The sequence below is a fragment of the Carassius auratus genome, chromosome 25, assembly GCF_003368295.1.
Source record: "Carassius auratus strain Wakin chromosome 25, ASM336829v1, whole genome shotgun sequence".
Lineage (NCBI taxonomy): Eukaryota > Metazoa > Chordata > Actinopteri > Cypriniformes > Cyprinidae > Carassius > Carassius auratus.
In genome coordinates this window covers 13,389,252-13,411,264 of record NC_039267.1, presented here as the reverse complement: position 1 = coordinate 13,411,264, position 22,013 = coordinate 13,389,252, and the positions used below count along the sequence as shown (strand labels likewise).

The following is a 22,013-nucleotide window of genomic DNA, read 5'->3' as shown; positions in this document are numbered from 1 at the left end:
AACCAGTTTGTACCTTGACCTGCGTCAGTAGTGAGTGACAGATGTCACCTTGAGGAAAGAGCGGCTTGTGGTGCAGGAAACCAGAGTGTTCCCGCGCTTTTTCATCTCTGACGAACTGTAAGCCGCAGCCATGACAACCGTGTAAACACACAGTGTAATGTTTCATCATCGCTCTGGCGAAGTGTGAAGCTGAACATCACACACGAGACTGTGTAAGTAACTACTGTATGTCACACTCTCTCTCAGTGCTCAAAACCATTAACTGGTTTCAGTCACGTGAGCTGAATCTTACAGTCCTATCTTCACATTGGCATCTAAGTCATCCTCTGGATTGGATCAATTTAGGGCTATGCTTATTGAATGATGTAGGAATCTCCCAAAGTCAGCTTTAACTGGAATCAGGTCCTTTTGACGTGTCTGTAATTGCACCAATTAGGCTACTTGTTTTATAAATGTTACGCAGATGAAAGGCTTAGGAACATTAAACATCCATATCTCAATATAATCATAATATGTAAAACAACCATATCAGGTAAAGAGGCAAACACAACCAGAAGCACTAAGGCTGAATTAAGGACACATACACGACTCTTTTGCGCCGCCACCTGGAGAGACAACAGCAAAACATGCGAGAATGCCCAAGTAGTTTGTGATTCCACAGTAGTTCAATATAATAAAACTAATACTAATACTACTACTACTAATAATATTTATTATTATACTTTCCCTCTGTTATTTTATTTTAGTTTAACCCCATAGAGTATGTTAAAAGTAAAACAATGCCCAAATATGTTAAATAAATGTTAATGTGATATGTATCTGAATATATTTAGCAGTAATAGCTCTGAAACTTGAATGCTAAATCCAAATATATATATATATATATATATATATATATATATATATATATATATATATATATATATATATATATATATATATATATATATATATATATATATATATATATATATATATATATATATATAAAAAGCCAGAGAGGATATTATATAATGCTCAAATATGGTAAATAATTATAGGCCTATATGTACTGTGCTTTAAATAAATAATGATAAGTGCTACCTAATAATATTAGGTAGTAGCCTAATTCTCAAAAGGTTAAAGCCTTGTGTGACAGAACACAAGCCTGCATATTAATGCATCCATCCATTTTCTGTTATATTATATGTTATTAAATTATATTATATTATATGTTATTATATTAAATTATCTTATTATATTAATTATATTATATGTTATTATATTATATTATTTGTACAGGTTATATTTTTTATTATAATTATTATTATTGTCATTATTGTTATCATTGTTATCATTTTGTTATGCATTGTTCTATAGGCTACTATATAATTGTCATTATATTTTTCAGCTAAGAACCAAAAGCTAAAATGTAAATTCATTTTTATCTCGAGCGAATATCCCATATTTAACCGTATTTTGAGTACACTAGCTCCAGTAAGACCACATGTCCCGTCATCCTCCGCGGCAGGCAGCCGAACTGGAATAGAAGTCACGTGACGTCACGTCACGCGGATGGAAAGTTTGTGTCCGCTGACAGAGGAGAAGAAAGTCCAGAGAAAGATGCACGGGGAGGATGACAGCGCTGCCAACTCCAGCAGGATTTCCCGGATCCAGGCGGCCAGGTCTCTCGATGTGTCCGACTGCGAGGCCACGAAGGAGCAGAGCGTCAAATTGTGCGGCTACCTGAACAAACTGACAGGGAAAGGGCCCCTGAGAGGCTTCAAAACGCGCTGGTTTGTGTACGACCCCAGAAAATGTTACTTGTATTATTTTAAGACTCCTCAAGACGCCCTTCCACTGGGACACATTGAAATAGCGGACGCTTGTTTCAACTATGATGTGGAGGTGGAAGAGGGGCTCTTTGAGATCCACACCGAGGGGAAGGAGTTTCTGCTGAAGGTATGTTGATATTATACATATGCCTGTGCTAATAAAAACCAAATGCATGAAACCGTTTTCCATAGAAAGATTAAGTGCACTGAATTTATTAGCTTCATATTGAAAAATGATTATCTTGGTGCATTGTAATATTGTGAACTGACTTTATTACATGCAACGAGTGGTTACAGACCATCCTGTCAAAAGCGTATTTTCCATTTTAAGATAATTTCACTCAGTTTTTCTATTATCAGGGTTATTATTTTAAAGATTATAAATTATAAATATTGTACTAAATATTAGTATTTTTATTAAAATAAATTGTATTTGAATATGTAAAGTGTAGCCCTTAAAATGATAATATGACATTGTGGATAACAGATATTTATCATTTATTTAAGGACACATGTACTGAGATGGGAATGTTTCTTTACACAAAGCACAGTGACTCTGTTGTCAGGATACAATATAACATACTGGACTCATCAATGCTCTAAACATCTCGCCTCATGACTGGAGAATGTAGGACTATAACACAAGATTGCTCTTGTAATCGTGCAAGCTCTGCACTAGCTTGGTCTTCTTGCTGGACACAGAAAGCGGTTTCATCAGATCTGAATCTGTTTAGTAATTTAACAGGATGTCGCTTTCTCAGCTTATCTAGAAAATGTATTTCACACTGCATGTAATTTCGGGCCCTAATGACGATGTGGTGTAGCTATTTGTGATCAGGATCTAGGTTGAAGGGAATGTCTTCCAACAGATCGTCAGTGCCAGCAAGCCTGTACTGACTGAAGATGAGCCATGTTTACCCCTTGACTAAATGCATTATGGGTTTCAGTAGTCTGTTGTTAAGTTTATTAATTTATTCAAAACTTTATTAAAAATGCATGTAAAAAAAAAAATGAATGTACATACTAGCAGGTTTTTATCCTCTGAAGTAAAATAGATTTTTAATATTTTTCCAGGAACATAAAGTCGAAAATGTCAGGGTAATACAAACACAGCTGTCCTGATGTCATAATGAAGGAGAAAAAAACTAATTAAAGGAAATTATTTCATAAAAAAGATTGAACATGACTGCTTTACTGCTCAGTGCCTAATATTTAAAATGTCTTTCAACCAAATCAAAATCATGTGGTGCAACTAAAATGCAATCAACCAATAAATAAATAAAAAATCATGAAATTATATAATATAGATTATACCAATAGAATTAATCAGTCTATCTATATATCTATTGAATATCTATATTCATATATAATATCAAATGATTAATCATATCCAAAATAAAAGTGTTTTGTACATAAAATATGTGTCTGTACTGTGTATATTTATTATTTATATATAAATACACACACATGCATGCATATATTTCAGAAAAAAATGTATGTTTACATATTAAATACATTTATATATAATATAAATTATATGTAAATAAATATATACATGTATTTATTTTCAAATGTACTGTATTCTGTATGTGTGTATATTTATACATACATAATAAATATACAATGTACACACATTTATCATGTAAACAAAAACTTTTATTTTGGATGTGATTAACTGCAAATGATCGTTTGACAGCAAATATATATATATATATATATATATATATATATATATATATATATATATATATATATATATTACACGCACACACACACAGAGTATTCAACATTTGAAGTTGCATTTTTTTATGAAATATGAATTAATATATACATATACAAATATAAATATAATAAATAAAATAATTATTAATGATTGTAAGTAAAATATTTATAAATAATTATTTATTAATAACATCCATTTGATGTAAAATATCATGTTCCCCCAAATATAGTGGTGTTTATGAATTAATAATTCATAATATTTGTAAGCAGTAGATTTTACTGGTAGTTTGTAAAGGAAAATAATTGTTAGTAGTTTTCACTTGATGATATTTAAAGGTGCATTACATGTAAAGATTTTCAAAGAAATATGAATACAAAGAGTATGTTTCCAAAACCTTCTGTTTTTCTTTGTGGATACAGTCATTGACTATTTAGTGTTAAAAGTTTTTTTCTGTTTTTAAATGTATTTTGTTGGTCACAGTTAAAGAGCAGCTTCATCACCGAACTGTGAACTGGAACTGAGAACGAAACCAGCATTATGATTCTCAAAGGGGCCAGTCACATTCACACCTGACCCTGTTCCTCCCTAGACGACTGTTAGAACACAAAGTAACAGAGCAAAAATAGAACCTTGGTTTCACACTACTTTTCTTTCCCTTTTCTGCGTGCAGGCGCCCAACAGGCAGGTGATGCATTACTGGCTGCAGCAGTTACAGCAGAAACGCTGGGAGTTCTGCAACATGTCTGGCCACAGAGACAGCTGGTGCTCCCCCACCCCGTGTTATCCACATACGGGCCTGGTGGCCAGAGATGCAGGTGAGATATATGGAGAAGTAAGCAGACCGTGACGAACACACAATGCACTGAAATAAAGAATGATAAAAATCAGCTGTTGGCCATAGATTCTATTCATGTGGATTTTTTTGATGTTGTCGTATTATAGTTTGTTGCTGCTTTTCATGTGAGGTGAGTCGAAGATCATAACTGTGCATGATTCCTCAAGTCTTACAAAGTTGTTTTGTTTAGTCTCCAGCTTTTTAGAAAGCGTGTGAGTAATAAAAGGTTATTTTTTATCCGTGAATTGGTAGTATACAATTTTCAGTTGTTTCTGCTAAATATAAAAAGATTTTTTAGTCTTGCTCAAATTGCATGAATATTAGTTTTGCATACACATGTATGCACAAGTTTTTTTTTCTTGATTTCTGTTTCCTTTTAATGAGGTCCTCTGAACCTGACCACAAAAAACCCCAGACAGTTTTGTGGTTTCTGCTGTATGAGAATAGCTGTAGCATTTAGTATTATTTTAGAAGTCAAAAAGGCAGAACCAAAACAATAAGCCAGTGTGCTTCTTCCTTATTACTGTCACTTATGTCACAAGTCATTTTTAATGAACAGAAAACAAATGCACCTGTGATGAATCTCTGTGCATTAGTCATTTGATTAAATTAATTAACATCGTTGTTACTGACCGTTGTAATGAGAACAATAGTAAAGGATAGCTAAATTATAGTAAGCTTTCTTGGTATCTCATTAATGTTTGTCTTATTTAATGATAGTACAACTATATTTAAAATATAGATATGAGTAGGGATATAAAGATTCACTTAACCCACGATTCGATTCACGATTTTTTTTTTTTTTTTTACAAAAACAATTTTTATAAATTAAATGTATCCTTTTATTACTTCTTGGACAAAATGCTGCACGTTTCTTTGTGAAATTGAAATATAGCACTTGCATATTATTGCTCTTTTGTTAATTTTGATTGCTTCTATTGTCATCATTTGTATGCCGCTTTCGATAAAAGCATCTGCTAAGTACAACATTTTAATATAATGTGAATGTAAATAACAAAACTAAATAGAATTTTTTTAAACAAGTTAGTAACGCAAATAAAATGAATCTCTTCATACAAACAAAATATATGAAAACATGAGCAGTTTTTAATCTAAATTAGATTTTATAATTTCGAAATTTGAAGCAAAAACTGAATGGTTTGACTTCAGTTTTGTGAAACTATAAACAAAAAAATAATCTATTGAAACAAGAAACCGCAGATGAGCTGAACGAGATGCAGATTCACTCTCTGTCAGCAGGTGGCGCTTAAAGCGTTTCCTTGGTTTCTGCTGTAAACAAAGTAGTGCTGCAATTAATTTAAATATGCATTATACAGAGGCAAGATGAAAAGAAAGAATACCATCTTAACTTTTTTAAAGACGGTACGTTTTTTTTTTTACGACGGTACATTCATATAAACTCTTACCCCTAATTGAATCAAGATTTGTTTAGCATCTCAACCGATTTGAATCATTACATATTTAAATAGATTTTCAACCGGCTCGTGGTTAATCGTTACATCCCTGGTTTTGAGTCGGTATCATTTTTATTGCACCAGAGTCGGAGAGTAATTTTTTATTTGTTTCTTCCAAAATACTGTGTTTTCATTATATGAAGATTATAGCTCAGCATATAAACAGAATAATGTAGTGTGGCGTTTTAATCGAAATGGTTCAATTAGAAATCAAAATTGCTGAGAAATTAGCCAAAGGCCATCAAAGATGTAGATGAGTTTGTTTCTTCATCAGAACAGATTTGGAGTAATGTAACGTTACATAACTTGCTCACCAATGGATCCTCTGCAGTGAATAGGTGCCGTCATAATGAGAGTCTAAACAGCTGATACAAACATCACAATAATCCACACCACTCCAGGCCATCAGTTAACATCTAGTGAAGTGAAATGCTGCATGTTTGTCATGAAAAAGTGTATCATATGTTTTAACTTTAAAACATGACTTCTGTCCATAATCCATAGCAACGCTGCTTCTAGGTGAAAGCCAACCGACATGTTTGTTTAGAACTGTCAGCATATGCTGTAAGTTAACTAACAGGTTTGACAATTTCAGAGTTTATTTAGACATTATTAACCTTGTGCATGGAACTGCGAGGTGCTTTTTAGAAATCGAGTTTGTTGCTGATGTAGGGCCTTATGAAATTCTTTTTTTTTTTCTTTCAAAATTCTTTTTTTTCCGTTTAAATTTTTCTGGATTCCATTTTTTTCTTTTAATTTTTCTCAACTACTTTTTAATGGTTAAATTTAATTGTATTTATCAAAAAGCATGTTTAATTGATTAAAATCATAACATTTATACACATACAACAATTAAAAGTTTAACAAACATTCAAATATTACACGTTTAGGGCCCTATGAAATGTTTTAGTTTTTCCTCACCATATGTTTTATTGTTACCTAATTCTGTGTTTTAGCATGTCTAATTATTTAAATGCATAAAAACAACTTAATTGATTCTTAAAATAGCCTTATGAAATGTTTTTTTTCCCCTCAGAAATTCTGTTGTGCATTTAAAATTTTCTGGTTATCAAATGAAGACATAAAACATTCATTAAATTTTTCTTTTAATTAAACAAACTTTATTTTTTGGTAAACAAAGGGGATTTACTATTAAAAATAAAACATGGAAGAAATATTGTGTGATTATTCCTTTAAAAAAAAAGATGCATAGCGGAAATCATAGGGCCCTACTGATGATTCTATAAATATCTGCTTTACTATGATTAATTATTTACTGTACAATATCACAGTAACAGGGTTGATCATTTAAGATCATCCTCTATGGACAAAAATACAAAAACTGTTGAATAACTTTATATAAAAAAAAGAGAAGACATTTGTCTTTGTACAGTTCACAGTATAAGTAAATTAATAATAAGGGATATTTAATTGTAACAGGGTTGCATAATTTGGGGAAACACCTTTCATTTCAATTTAAATAATTTCTTAATCTATGCATAAATCATAATTTTACATTTCTTTTAATCAGTTTTTATTCATACAACAAACGGTTACTACTGTTAGTTGGAAAACCCCATCAGGAAACATTGCTGAATTGTCGGCTATTTATGAATAAAGTCATTATTTGAACATATGTTAATGAGGGATACAAAAGGCCTTTTGCAGGATGAAATGACTTATTTCTCTTTAGTGCAGGTTTACTGTGACTGTTGAGAAATGCAATTGAACACTGATAACTCAAACTGTGACTGTGATGTTTTAGAAGCAATGCTCTGTGAGAAGCCCAACGAGAGCATGGAAAGTGTTCGGAGTGACTTTGCTGTGGATATGGAGAGTGATGGGCTGGTCAGGCTCCAGTCGTTGCGTAACCCTGTGGCACCACCCAACGCAGCTCTCAACTCCCTCCGACACTGGGGCTCGGAGATCAGGTAGGAGGTTAGGAAACTCACACTAGGATGGACAGCTATTGGCATCAAGGTTTAAGTATATTTAAGTATTTTTGAGTATTGTGGTTGAGAGTCGGAAGAATTTGTCACTTTAAATATTCTTTATTTATGCAGGTCTAATTATAAATGGAATGTGTGAACTCTTTTGCAAACTTTCCAAAAGACTTTGGACGCATCTGTTTGGATGACGTAATGCTGAAGTCGGCCAGAGGTCTGAATCTGGATTTCAGCAAAGATAAACAAAAACTAGAATAGCTGGAAATTCTACAGCAGCTCCATGTTAGCTTTTCGGAGGCTACTTTGAATACTTTGAATACTTTGACCCTTAGTACAAATAAAAGAAGACTTATAAATGTCATGTGAGAGAAGTTAAAAACAGTATTCGCAGAACATGCTGACAGCAAGACAATTGTAACAAAGACGTGTGCCATATTACATGTTTGAGTGGAAATTCTTTAACATTTCCAGGTTTTGAGTAATCTCTTGCCATTATTTGACATCAGCAGTAGCAAGTTCAGTCTTTGGCAGTATACTGTGGTATAGTGTTACACATTACATGAAATACATTTTGCTTCTCTGTACCTATATTTCATGATAACATTTCCTTGATTCTCTATCAGAAATAGCATGTCTCACCTGCGGGCCGGCCGAGGAGGAGAAAACAGGCGCAGTGTGTTTTACACAGCCAGCAGTGAGGACTGGGAGATGGTGGATCCTCCAACCAAAGACACACTAGAGCACAAAACTACACCTGACAGCCAACGCCGGGAAAGCCCATCTCACCTTCAACGATGTAAGATGATCGTTCAGACATTTTAATGACACACAAATGACTCCGTTAAACTGAAGGCCTCTGAAATTGTGTCTGTCTTGTCACTGCCCACAGACTCCATTGGCTCAGCGTTCACGTTTGACTTCCGCAACACCTCGAGAATGAAACGGCCCTTTCACATGGGCTCTGGGAAACCCAGCCGCAGTGCAGAGAGCTCGCCGGTTGAATGTAATGGGACCAAGACATCCGAACTTCAGATCCGCATTCAGAGCCAGCAGGAGGAGATCAACCGCCTTCAGGAGCAAGAGAACCAGCTCAGAGAAGAGCTCGTCGGTCAGAAGGTACGACACCTGTAAATCAGGTAGGGACTAGGGGTGGGGAATATACCGGTAAACACGATCTAGATTTTGGACTATCATCTCTATCAAGGTCACATTCTCACGTGATATTGCTGTGCTACGTGGTCATGAAAATGTTGTTTGCATGCATTTGTAGGTATGCGGTTTAAAAACAAGTGATTTTAACCATAGAAACGTAATCAGTAGCAAAAAATAAATAATTTCGCAATTCATTTTCGGAGCGCTGCAATTATCCTCATAAACACAACAATTCACAACCCTCTATGGGCACCTAGCCATTGGCTAGTCAATGTTTTAGTTTACTCGCCAGACTGATATATATACCTGAAACACTCTTAACATCAGTCAGTCAAGCATTATAATATGATATCTGGATAATCAAGTACTATTTAATGATAGAACTTTAGTAATTATAATTAACTTGGTAACCATGTATGAATGCATTGACATTTTAACTGAATTTAGGACTGGTGCTTTGTTTGTCATTCAGTGTTCCTGTAAAAAAAAAAAAAAAAAAAAAAAACTCAGAACAATAATACTGATAATATTAATAATAATCTGTATTCCACTAATAAGAACATTTATGAATATTAATCAGGTTGTGTCCATTCGCGGGAACTGATTTGCTGAAATCAAAACAGGGCTGATAATAAGTGAGCACCAGCCACTGAGATTGCTGTTTACGCATTAGATCCGCCCACTTCACGCATGTGAGAGAATGCGATGCGAGTCGTGCGCCTTAACACTAGAGTTTAAGGTAAGCCAAATACACAAACACAGGTGTGCTGCGCATCCATTGAGATTAACTGAAAAATATCACAGATCGCTTGACAGAGAGTGAAACTCTGAAGAGCTCAGTTAAAGAGTGTTCGACGAATGAAAATATATCTGTGTTAAACTTATACTTAGCCTAAAGCTCAAACGCTGGTGAGTAAAATCTGAGAATTTATTAGCCATTGGCTAATATTAGACATCATTTAGTCGCCAGAGTGAAGATTTAGTCGCATGCGAGTGATTTACTCGCAATGTAGAGGGTTGAATTTAGGTCTTAAATGAAAGCAAACAGCTTTATACGTGTAAAATACATGTGTAACAGTAGATTGAATCCAGGCAGCGCTTTAAGTGACAGTTGCTCTGTCAATTATGTTTTAGTTTTTTGTTCCTTTGCCTGCAATACTTTTTTATTTTTATTTTTAATCGCTGACTGTTTACTTATCCTCAGTGAGCTTGAGTTTAGTTTTTGTTTTAAATTTAGGCTAGTATTATTTTTGTGTGTGTGTTAGGGTTGAAAGAAAATATCGATACACCTATCGCATCACAGTATTTTGTTTGGCGATACTGTATCGATTCTCAAAAATGGAATATCGATATAAAAAAATTAAAATATAATAGATTCATGGCAGTTGTTTCGTTTTGAGTTTACATCCCAACTGCTAGTGGCACGCCACTAATGTTAACATTAATATCACTATTCGCTGCTAGTAATGGAGGATGAAAGAATTGTCCATGTTTGGTGTACAAAGCTGAAGTGTGCCGTCATTTGGGCTTTTCGTCCCATGTGAAGAGGGGTTCGCGCGGGGCGGGTCAAGGGGGCGGTAGGGTTGCAGCGCGTCGCACCTGAAGCTTTATTTGTATTAAGCACTATACAAATAAACTTAAATTGAATTGTGTTCTTAATGACAGCTTTCCCATAAATATATCCTATTCCTAAAATAAGATATATCCCAATATTTCGCCTTGCTGAGAGTATCGCAATGTATCGCAACATATCGTATCACAACCACTGTATCGTGATACGTATCATATCGCCAGATTCTTGCCAATACACAGCCATAGTGTGTGTGGGTGATATTGACACTGGTGACAAGAATTATGAAATGTCTATACTATCAAAATTTGGATATCATAAAGACCTTATTTAAATCAAATATAACTATATTGTAATATGTATGGTTACCATGAAATAAAAGTACTCATTTTGAGATATAAGATTTTGGTCATATCGTCCACCCCTAGTAGGGACCAGTTTTTTTTTAACCAAGACACTCTTAAGTTTAATGCACTAAGGTCATAAACTGTATTTTATTTTTATGGTGCAAAATGCAAGCTTGTGTTAGTATAAAATGTTCATTTGCAATCCCATCCTAATTCTCGACATGTTCCGTAAGTACAGTATTTGCTTCTGGGATGGCAGCCGGTAAACATATGTAAGCTATTTTATTTCGAGTTACATTTTTTCCCCATGTTGTACCATGCTGACATTTTTTTATTTTTTATAGGATGGTTATAGCTGTTTGCTAATAGTTCCTTATTCCTTGTCATACTCATACATGGGGATTTCCCATGTGCAAGTGAATGTTTACACAGTGTCTGTTTATTCTGCTCATCCTCTACATTTATAATTCAAAGACTTTTCTGATATCTACCTTCAAGTTTTGATGCAGTAAGCCATTTCTTACATCAGCCGTATATGTCTGTTTACTTTTCTGAAAGGTGTCAGCACATCTTAAGCAAGGGCCTTGAGAACCACGAAATGGGTACTGTTATTGTGCTTTTACCTTTAAAGTTCCCTTTTGGCCCCTGGCTGTGCTTTTAACATACTAGCATCTCGAGATAATGATTCTGTATAACTTATAAACAATACTGGGTTTATTCTTATTGATAATATTTTATTAACATGTTTGGTTTATGATTTGAATATTCCCAAAATAATTGTTCAGTTACTCACTTAATTAGGTGTGATTTTGACTTAATGACCGAAAGTACTGTTGCATTTTATTCAAGCATGATGAAAAACGTAGTAAAAATTACATTTTACAACTTTTAAAAAAAATCTTTGTGTGAAAAGTATCTTTCAAAATCAAAACTAAAATGTGATCCAAAGACAAACTGAGAAATGGGTCTTTCTTTGAACCTGAATTTCAGTTCCTTGTCATAGTTTGGGTTGCATCATGTGCAGACTTTTGAAACTGGTCAATTGAATGTTTTCACAGATTAATGGTTAACTTTATTTGATTTTCCAGGTTTCTTTTTTGTTGTATCAGTTTTCAGATAAATGTAATTTGATAGCTGTTATCAAAACCTTTCTCTCTCTCTTATCTGATTTGGGAAACAGTGTACCTAATACCAAACCAAACTATTCTAGGGTCAGAATTTAACACAAATTACTTCATCCCAGGCAAGCCCCGTACTTATTTTGACCCCAGTTAAAGGGTTACTCCAACCCAAAATGAAAATGTGTAATCACTTGTCGTTCCAAAACTGTAAAAGCTTTATTCATATTCAGAAGACAGTTTAAAATATTTTGATGAAAACTGGGAGGCTTGTGACTGTCCCATTGACGGCCAAATAAGTTACACTTTAAGGTCCAGAAAAGGATGAAAGACATTCTCAAAATAGTCCATCTGCCATCAGTGGTTCAATCAGAATTTTATGAAGCGATGAGAATACTTTTTGTACGCAAATAAAAATAACGACTTTATTCAACAATTCGTCTCCTCCGCTTCACCGTAGCGCCATTGTGGAGAGTATCCACTGAACACAAACTGTGTATGTTGTTCTGATACAGCCGCACCACACAGATACGCTGTTTTCGTTCAAATTAAAGCATAAATAAACGTAGAAAATTTATCAACATAAAGCATACGCAGTTTGTGTTCAGTGGATACTACTTTACAAAATGGTGCTATGGTGATGCGGAGGAGACAAATTGTTAAATAAAGTCGTTGTTTTTGTTTTCTTTGCTTACAAAAGGTATTCTCATTGCTTCGTAACATTACGGTTGAACCACTGAAGGCAGATGGACTATTTTGACAATGTCTTTTATACTTTTCTGGGCCTTGATAGTGCTATTTACAAACTCACAAGCCTCCCAGTTTTCATACAAAATATCTTATATTGTGTTCCAAAGACGAACAAGCTTTTATCTTTTGGGGTGGAGGATCCCTTTGAGAGTGCTACCAAAGCAAGTGTTCTGAGTTCTCTTGATATTTAATGTGCCAAGCAAAATTAATATAAAATTAGTAATTTAGTCGATCATATGTAAAGAGACGTTTCTGTTACATTTAGTTCCAGTTCTTCTCCAACACCCCTGCATGTTAAGTAATTCAGAACACATTGATTAGTTGATTCAAGTGTGTTCGATTAGGGCTGGAGCTGACCTCTATAGCAGGGCTGGGCAACCTTGGTCCTGGAGGTCCACTGTCCTGCAGAGTTTAGCTCCAACCCTAATCAAACACACCTGAATAAGCTATTTAATGTCTTCAAGATCACTAGAAAGCTACAGGCAGGCGTATTTGATTAGGGTTGGAGCTAAACTATGCAGAACAGTGACCCTCCAGGACCAGAGTTGGCTACCAGTGCGAACTTTGACCTCAGGATTTAGGATCCCCATTTTGGTTTATCAGCTGGTGTTTTTGAGTAGTTAATCAGAGTGAATGAATGAATCTGCTGAACTATCTCAGAGGCTTGAGCTTCACACAGTATTCTCTTTTACCAGGAGTTGGTTCGTCTTCTCCAACAAACACTTCGTAGCTCCCAATGCGATTGGCATTCCACAGTGTCTCCTGGGAATATGGGGCCTCACAGTCATAACCAAGCTGGGAATGAGATGGACAGAGCCCTGGCAGAGCGGGACAGCCAGATCAAAGACCTTTGTGGTCACATGGAGAAGCTAGCATTGGTGAAGGAGATTCTTCAACAGGAGTTGAAGAGTTTAAAGATCAAAATTGGGGAGATAAATGAACAGCTAGGCATGCTCATGGAGACCATTCAGGCCAAGGACGAAGTCATCATGAAACTTTCCCAGCAGAGTGGTAATGAAGGAACCCAGCCAGCTGAATGCAACTCACCAAGTGCAACTAGGGAACAACAAGACTTGAACGTCCTGAAGGTAGCGCAAGAACATTCTAATACTGTATATACACCATATTGCCAAAAGTATTCGGACACCCCCTTCTAATGAACAGGTTTGACTAAAATAATTTCCATGAATACAAATCTTAATTTTTAAGCATACAGGGATATTCTAGGGAACGCTTTGCTTCTTATTTTATAGCAGCAGTTTGGACAGGACCCTTTATTATTCTGACATAACAATGCCTCTGTATATAAGGCAAGGTTCAAAAAGAAATTAATGATTCAGTCAGTGTGGAAATTTGACTGGTCTGTAGAAAGCCAAGTCCTAATCCCATCTGAACACCTCTGGTGTGTCTTTAAATGCAGACCTTGTGCCAAAATCTCATTACCAGACACTTATTACTTTTACATACACTATATGGACAAAAGTATTGGAACACCCACTTCGTTAGAACGGAAAAAATCCATTCCAAAACTGTGGCAACAAAGAAGGAAACATAATTAGTGTATTTAAAAATTATATCTCCACCTCAGTTTCAACAGATTTGGAAGTGTCTAAAATGAATGTACCCATGTGAACAAGTCATTGGTGATAAGTTTTTGGCTCAAGGTCTGCATTTAAAGTCACACCAGAGGTGTTCAGCCGGGATGAGGACTTGGCTTTCTATACACCAGTCAAGTTCTTCCACACTGACTGAATCATTCGTTCATTTTTTAACCTTGCCTTACACACAGAGGCATTTTCATGTTAGAATAGAAAAGGGTCCATCATTTCCACTGATGTCTGGTTTGTTAGGGTTGGACAATATTTGGCTGAGAGACAACTATTTGAAAATCGGGAATCTGAGGGTGCAAAAAATCTAAATGTTGAGAAATGTATCGATAAGTTATTTATTGATAAAAGTTCTTCAACTGATGACCTTAGCAATAAATATTACTAATAAAAAACTAATTTGTGATATATTTATGGTAGGAAATTTACAAAAGATCTTCATGGAACATGATATTTACTTAATATCCTTATGATTTTTGACATAAAAGAAAAATCTGTAATTTTGAAGCCTACAATGTGTTGTTGACTATTGCTACAAACACACCCGTGCTACTTATGACTTGTTTTGTGCTCCATGGTCACATATGCTTAAACATTAAGATTTGTACTCATGGAAGTCAAACCTGTTCATTAGAGGGGGGCGTCCCAATATAGTTTTGGCAATATAGTTTGTATCTAAATATGTATATAAATATATATGTATATGCATATCACAAATGATATTTTTGTGAGATTTTTAAATCAGTAGGGTGAAATATATCTGACATAGACAAGAGTTGCATGCAAAACTAAGGCATATTAGAAGTCCTTGATGTTGAGGCCAAGTCAAGTCTTGAGTCTTTTATCACAAGACCATTTAAATTCTCAGATACTGTTTTTTAAATTTATTTTTGGTTTCTCACAAATACTTTTTTGTGTTTTTAACACTTTTCCAGGACAGCCTTCAGGGCTACAAATCCCAAAATAACTTCTTAAACAAAGAGATTCTGGAGTTGACTGTCTTAAGAAGAAATGCTGAATCCAGAGAGAAAGCACTTGAGGCAAAGGTCTGTGACTTTAGCTGCTCTCTGCATGCAAACCACCCTGGATGTTTTTGCTGATTCTTTATGTGCCATGTTAGCATTTCCTTTTCCCTACCATTCCAACCTTTGCAAGGTGGCCTCTGCATGTTTTTGATTGTTGAAGAATCTTTTTTGTTTGTTCCTTTGTGTATTCTGCAGTGCACCAGTTTGGAGGCCAAGTTGTGTCAGGTGGAGAGTAAGTACCTGGTTCTACTACAGGAAGTGAAGTCTCCCGTTTGCTCCTCTTCAGAGCAGACCCATAGCGGAGAGGTCATCACCCGCTTACTAGAAGATGCACTACAGGTGGAGAGTGCAGACCAACAGGAACACCCTGTCCTCAAACCCAATGCTGTCAGGTATTGTCATCAGTTGTTCAACTGAAGCGTTATGAAGCATCGAGAACACTTTTTTCTATGCAAAGAAAACAAATATATCTTTATTCAACAGTTTGTCTCCTCTGTATGTCTCCGCATTACCGCAGCGCCATTTTGGAAATTATGGGCTGTACGCAAGCAGTGTATGCTCTTCTGTGTCAGCCGCGACATAAGGATATGTTTTCTACGTGCATTTACACTTTGATTTAAATTAAAATAGTGCATCCATGCAGCGCGGATGACACAGAAGGGTATAAGCTGCTTTGTGTTCAGTGGATATTCTCCAAAATGGCACCACAGTGATGCAGAGGAGATGAATTGTTGAATAAAGTCGTTAATGGGACAGTCACAAGCCTTCAATTTTCATCCAAATAATCTTAAATTGTGTTCCGAAGACGAACTAAGCTTTTACAGGTTTGGACAGCTTTTACAGTGATTAATGACAAAATTTTCATTTTGGGGTGGAGTATCCCTTTAAGATGTCAACATGTTTTCAGTATTCCGGAATTGTTAATCGTGCAAAATGCAATTGGTCATAACAGAAGTAATTTGCATATTGCAGTCTTAAAGGTACAGAAGCAAATAATTCAGGTTTAATTGGAAGAGCCTGGGAGATGGTAGACATGGTCATGCAAAAGGAAAATTCTGATCGTTGGTACAAGAAACTTTGTCTAACATTTCAAGTGTAGGTATTTGTTGGTAAAAATTATACAGAATTCTAGAATATGGCTACTTCAAACATTCTGTTACAAAATCAAACCGTACAACTTGCTCGGTCACCATCTTTCAAGCATGTTTGGTCTTGTTAGTGTTCTTCAAATGCTTCTTGACTAAAGGAACAGGATGTTTTCCTGGTTCCACAGAACATGTCATGCTCTTCTTGATCCATCTGCATGCCACGATTGGTTTCAGTTATGCCAACTAATTGCTTATTCCTATGAAATTTGGCTTTGTTACTTTGAAGATTGTTGGCTCTTTTGTTAAACAAATTGCTTGTAAACCTTAAAACCCGTGATACTGTTTTCTTTCTCATTTAGTGAGTATGATGTTTATGGTTTCAAAACTGTCCCAGAGGAAGAGGATGACGAGGAAAAACTCGAAGCAAAAAAGAGAGCGCTAGACCTGAAGTCCCTTTCCCTGACAGACCAGGAGACCTCAGTTAGAGTAAAGTGGGACAACTACCTGGCCATCACCATGAACCGAGAGATGGTTCGATCTCCAGAGCTTAAGGCGCTGATGCGAGGTGGAGTTCCCCATAACCATCGTTCCAAGGTGTGGAACTGGTGCGTTAACTTCCATGTGAAGAAGATGCGTGATGATGTGTCAAAAGACTATTACCAGAACCTTCTGTCCACGGTGAATGAAAAACCAAACCCAGCCTGTAAGCAGATAGAGCTGGATCTTCTCCGGACGCTTCCTAATAACAAGCACTATGCTTCTCCTGACTCGGATGGCATCCAGAAACTCAGGAACGTGCTGCTGGCTTTCTCCTGGAGGAATCCAGATATCGGCTACTGCCAAGGCCTCAACAGGTAACAGATCCAAGCGATTCCATCAGCTCTTAAGTTCATTCTTAATGTCTAAAGCAGCGGTCTCAGACTCAATTCCTGTTTTGCTCCAGCCCTAATCAAACACACCTGATACAGATTACTAGAAACTTCCAAGCAGGTGTGAGTGGAAGCTGATTGGAGCTAAACTCTGCAGAGCTGTGGCCCTCCAGGAATTGAGTTTGGACCACTTGTCTAAGGGCGGGCATACACTGCGATTTTCATCCGACTTTGAGCCGAATTCTGACTCGTGCGACTCTTTTTTGGGTCGGGCCGATTTTCAGCATTTTCGTGCGTCGTTTGTCGTGCACTATTCGTGCAGTGTACAAGGGGAAACGAGAGGAGATTAACCTCTCCCGACCGGCAATCGGTTGGTCAGATGGATTTCTGACATGTCAGAATTTTTGGTCGCCTCTCGTGAGGTATCACATTATATGAACCAATTTTCCGCATTTCCCTTACTGCGCATGGTGACATGGCGTGTAGTGTGGACTGAAGTGATGGAAGGAAAGCTTGTGGAGTTATGGCAAAGAAAAATAAAAATAAAAGCGGGAAGAAAAGGCCTGCTTACCTCAAGTTCGCGTTGCAAAATGGATAAACCATATTGCCCACATCTTCCGAGCCAACTGCGCATCCAGATACGCCTACGCGTTTTTATTTTTTATTTTTTTTTACGTTTCAGCACACCGAATTGCCCTATCAAAGCAGTGCGTTTATCCCTCTATTGTTTATCCCGGGAGAGCATGTGTATTCTGAAACAGTCACAAATATCCGGGTTCTGAGGGATCCTACATGTTGATTCCTCACGTATAGAGTGACTAGTCAAATCGCAGCTCGACGATCGGACCGTACAGAGCGCATAGAAATCGTGAGCTTTGGCTTTACACCACATGATATTTACTCGTACAGTGTGAGTTGGTACCTTGCCGAAATCGCACAGAAATCGCACAGTGTATGCCCGGCTTAAAGTGACATCAACATCTTAAAATCTGAAAGAGATTTCTGATTGTTTCAGGCTGGCAGCTATCGCTCTCCTGTATTTGGACCAAGAAGACGCTTTTTGGTGTCTGGTGGCTATTGTGGAGGTTTTTATGCCACGTGACTATTACACTAAAACACTGCTAGGCTCGCAGGTACTGTTTCAAGATTGTTCTCTCTTTCACAGTCACGATAAATTCCCAACGACTTTGACATTGTCTTTGTTTGCTGGATATGACTCACTAGCTGCAGGCTAACAGCATGTCTTTTCAATTCTGTCATCTGTCACAATGACTTTGAGTTTTCAGGCTCCTTTCCATTGACAAGACATGCACATGCTTGTTGAGCAAACTTTAGTACAGTTTGGCCTTATGCAACGTGAAAACTGTCATGTTTTACGTTAGTTACTAACCGCATGTTCGTATGCAGAGTAGCTAGCAAAGTGCTTTTCAATTGAAACCACATTATTGACACTTAACACATTATTGTTAAGGCTTTTCATTGCTGACGTGACTGCAAAGTTCGATTTTGCCAGACCTTCTAATGGTGACTGAATGGATTGTTTCTGATGTAGGTAGATCAGCGTGTGTTGAAGGACCTGATGTGCGAGAAGTTACCCAGGCTTCATGCACATTTTGAGCATTATAAGGTGGACACCTCTCTCATCACCTTCAACTGGTTCCTGGTTGTGTTTGTGGACAGTGTGGTCAGTGACATCCTCTTCAAGATCTGGGACGCTTTTCTCTATGAGGGACCCAAGGTATGGAGAGTTATGTAGACATGGACCTTCACCACAGAATACTACTGTACTTCTAGATCAAACAGTTGTGCACTGACTGCACACGTTTCCCTTGAAGCCTGGGAGTTATTCATTTTTGTAATAGGTTTATATAACCACAATAAAGGTGACATGAGATTACTGACACATCCTCGGACTCTTAGATAATAATAACCTTAATACTCTGAGTCTGCTTTCTTATAAGTCACATTTGTCTGGTTGTTTCAGGGTGGCAGGGCTCCATGTGTGCTGATACGTTTTGATGTCTCTTTTTAGATCATTTTCAGATTTGCTCTTGCACTCTTCAAATACAAAGAAGAGGAATTTCTAAAGCTCCAGGATCCCATGACCATTTTCAAGTACCTCCGGTATTTCACACGAACAATCTTGGATGCAAGGTTTGTGCTTCTGGTGTAAGGGATAGCAATAAATGATCATGAGACATACTTCTAAAGACTTTTTCAAATTAGTATTTTGGTTTATTTCACTTATTATACTGTATAGTGGCTATGTTTATTTTATTTTGGGGGGGGACTTGTTATTATTAACAATAATAAATACACAAATAATATTTTATTATTATTATTATTGATTCATCAGCGTTGGGAAAACAACTTTGTATATGTCTGCTGATTTATTATTAATAATAATAATAATGAAGTACACAGATCTATTTTTTTTTTTATATTATATTATAATTATTTATGCATGTTTGCAGGAATTCTATCTATCTATCTATCTATCTATCTATCTATCTATCTATCTATCTATCTATCTATCATCTATCTATCTATCTATATCTATCTATCATAAATAATAAATAAAACATTATTATTAAATTATTTTTTCTATTATAATTATTAAATGTGTGTAATAATAATGTTTTATTATTAATTGTATTATTTTTATTATATATGGTGTATTTTTCCCCTTAAAAATGCTTTGAAATATTTGTGAAACCTTTCATTTTTAGTTTTAAGTTATTGTTTATAATATATTGTACTTTTTTTATTGTGCTGTTTGACTCTTTAGAAATAGAACAGCAATTTGTTTCATGTCAACTAACTTTTTGCATGAACATTGTCTATTATTTGTTATATCTTTAATTTATTTATTTCCTTATGTTTTATATTTTAGCCTGGAGTCAGTCAGAAGTCGCTGGGCTATATTTGTAGTAATAGCCAACAATTCATTGTATGGGTCAAAATTATAAATTTTTCTTTTATGCCAAAAATCATTAGGATATTATGATAAGATCATGTTCCATGAAGATATTTTGTACATTTCTTACTGTAAATATATCAAAACGTAATTTTTGATTAGTAATATGCATTGCTAATAACTTAATTTAGATCATTTTAAATGCAGTTTTCACAATCTTTAGATTTTTTTTGCACCCTCAGATTCCAGATTTGATAAAAGTTGTATCTCAGCCAAATATTGTCTTATTCTATTTATTCATAGGAAGTTGATGAGCATGGCCTTTGTGGACATGAACCCATTCCCACTGAGGCAGATCCAGAACCGCCGCACGTTCCACCTGGAGAAGGTCCGTCTGGAGCTCACCGAGCTGGAAGCCATCCGTCAGACCTTCCTGCGGGAGAGAGACAACAGCCTGGACGGCCGAACACTCATCAGTGACGACGAGGAGGACAGCTGAACCATAGCCAATAAAGGACCAGACCTGAAAAGCTGATTAGCCAATCACATTGTGCCTTATTCTTTTTTCTTATTTTTTTCAGTGTATTTCATTCAACAAACTGTGACTCGGAGAGAACAAAGAAGAGTATTTCTTCATCTTTTTTTTTTCATTGTCTTGTCCAGTATTTCATCCATTTGTACATTGACCAAAATCAGTATTAAAATAAGTTAGGTACATTGCATTTAAGTAGTAATGATTGGTGTCGAAGTGTCAAAATTCTTCTACATTATTATGCTGGACATGTTAGGATGTACAATCCTGGACACCACCACTTTTTCTTCCAGCCGCACTTATTAAACTTCATTTACTTGTGATAATCATATCAGTACTTGTATTATATTGAGTGTTAATTTGATGTAAATCAAATTTAAGTTTACGAGGCCTGCCCTCTTTCTAAACATTCGGTACATTTGACTCAGTTTGACTAAATTCACCATCCAGTCAGTGGAGTGGAAAAATGCAAATATGTGTTCGATCTAACTACCAGTACTTCCTGTCTGCTCAGGATGTGATGAATGTAAAAGTGTCTGATGGTCTTTGGTTTTATCGTGGGAGCCGGTCTCTCATAACAGCCATGTTTTTGCATGTAGATTTTGTCACCCACAATTCACTTATAATAGCTGTGTGTTATTCTTTGTTATTTTAAGTCAAACTAAGCCCATGTTTGCATATTTTATTCTGTTTTTACAAATCAAAGTCTCAGAGTTGTTGGGAAATTAGTTGTATTGATAATATTTCATATTTGCCTTGTTATTTAGCCGTCAAGTATGTTATATGAGCTATAGCAGTTTCCTTATGTCTTCAGTGAGTAAGCTATGATTTCAAACCATCTTTGATGCTGTTGCTCGACGCAATGCGTTGCACAGGCCTTTGTGTGTATAAAAAAATTACAGATTTTCTTGGTACGTTTCTGAAACTTGTCCTGTGACATCATAATCCTCCGATTCTGAATTATTATTATAGTTTTTTTACTTATGCATGATCATCCAATAAATTTATATTGCATAAAACTGTTTTCATTTTGTTTGTGTAGTTTTTAATTATCTCAGTAGCTGCCTTCATAAACAATACAACAGCTGCAAAGGTCTTTCTACATCTTTTCTACAGGAAATAACTGCTTGAGCACAACAATAGAGCGGGGTAACCATATCTTAAATCCTTCCGGTTTTTGTAATGGTTATAAAATATTAAAATAGTAACTCATACAGGATCTTAAATATACTGTTAATACACAGG

At 35.8% G+C, this 22,013-nt stretch overlaps 1 protein-coding gene across 1 annotated transcript; it reads left to right on the top strand.

The window, feature by feature from the left end:
• The first annotated feature begins 1,512 nt into the window (after positions 1–1,512).
• LOC113043404 (TBC1 domain family member 2B-like) lies at positions 1,513–21,791 on the top strand. Its single transcript, XM_026202760.1, has 13 exons — positions 1,513–1,941; positions 4,208–4,352; positions 7,613–7,778; positions 8,417–8,589; positions 8,683–8,909; positions 13,426–13,818; positions 15,273–15,383; positions 15,558–15,754; positions 16,810–17,304; positions 18,335–18,452; positions 18,872–19,057; positions 19,352–19,473; positions 20,540–21,791. Exons 1-13 carry the CDS (start codon positions 1,555–1,557, stop codon positions 20,733–20,735), a joined length of 2,916 nt encoding a protein of 971 aa, XP_026058545.1. The 5' UTR covers positions 1,513–1,554; the 3' UTR covers positions 20,736–21,791.
• The last annotated feature ends 222 nt before the right edge of the window (positions 21,792–22,013 follow it).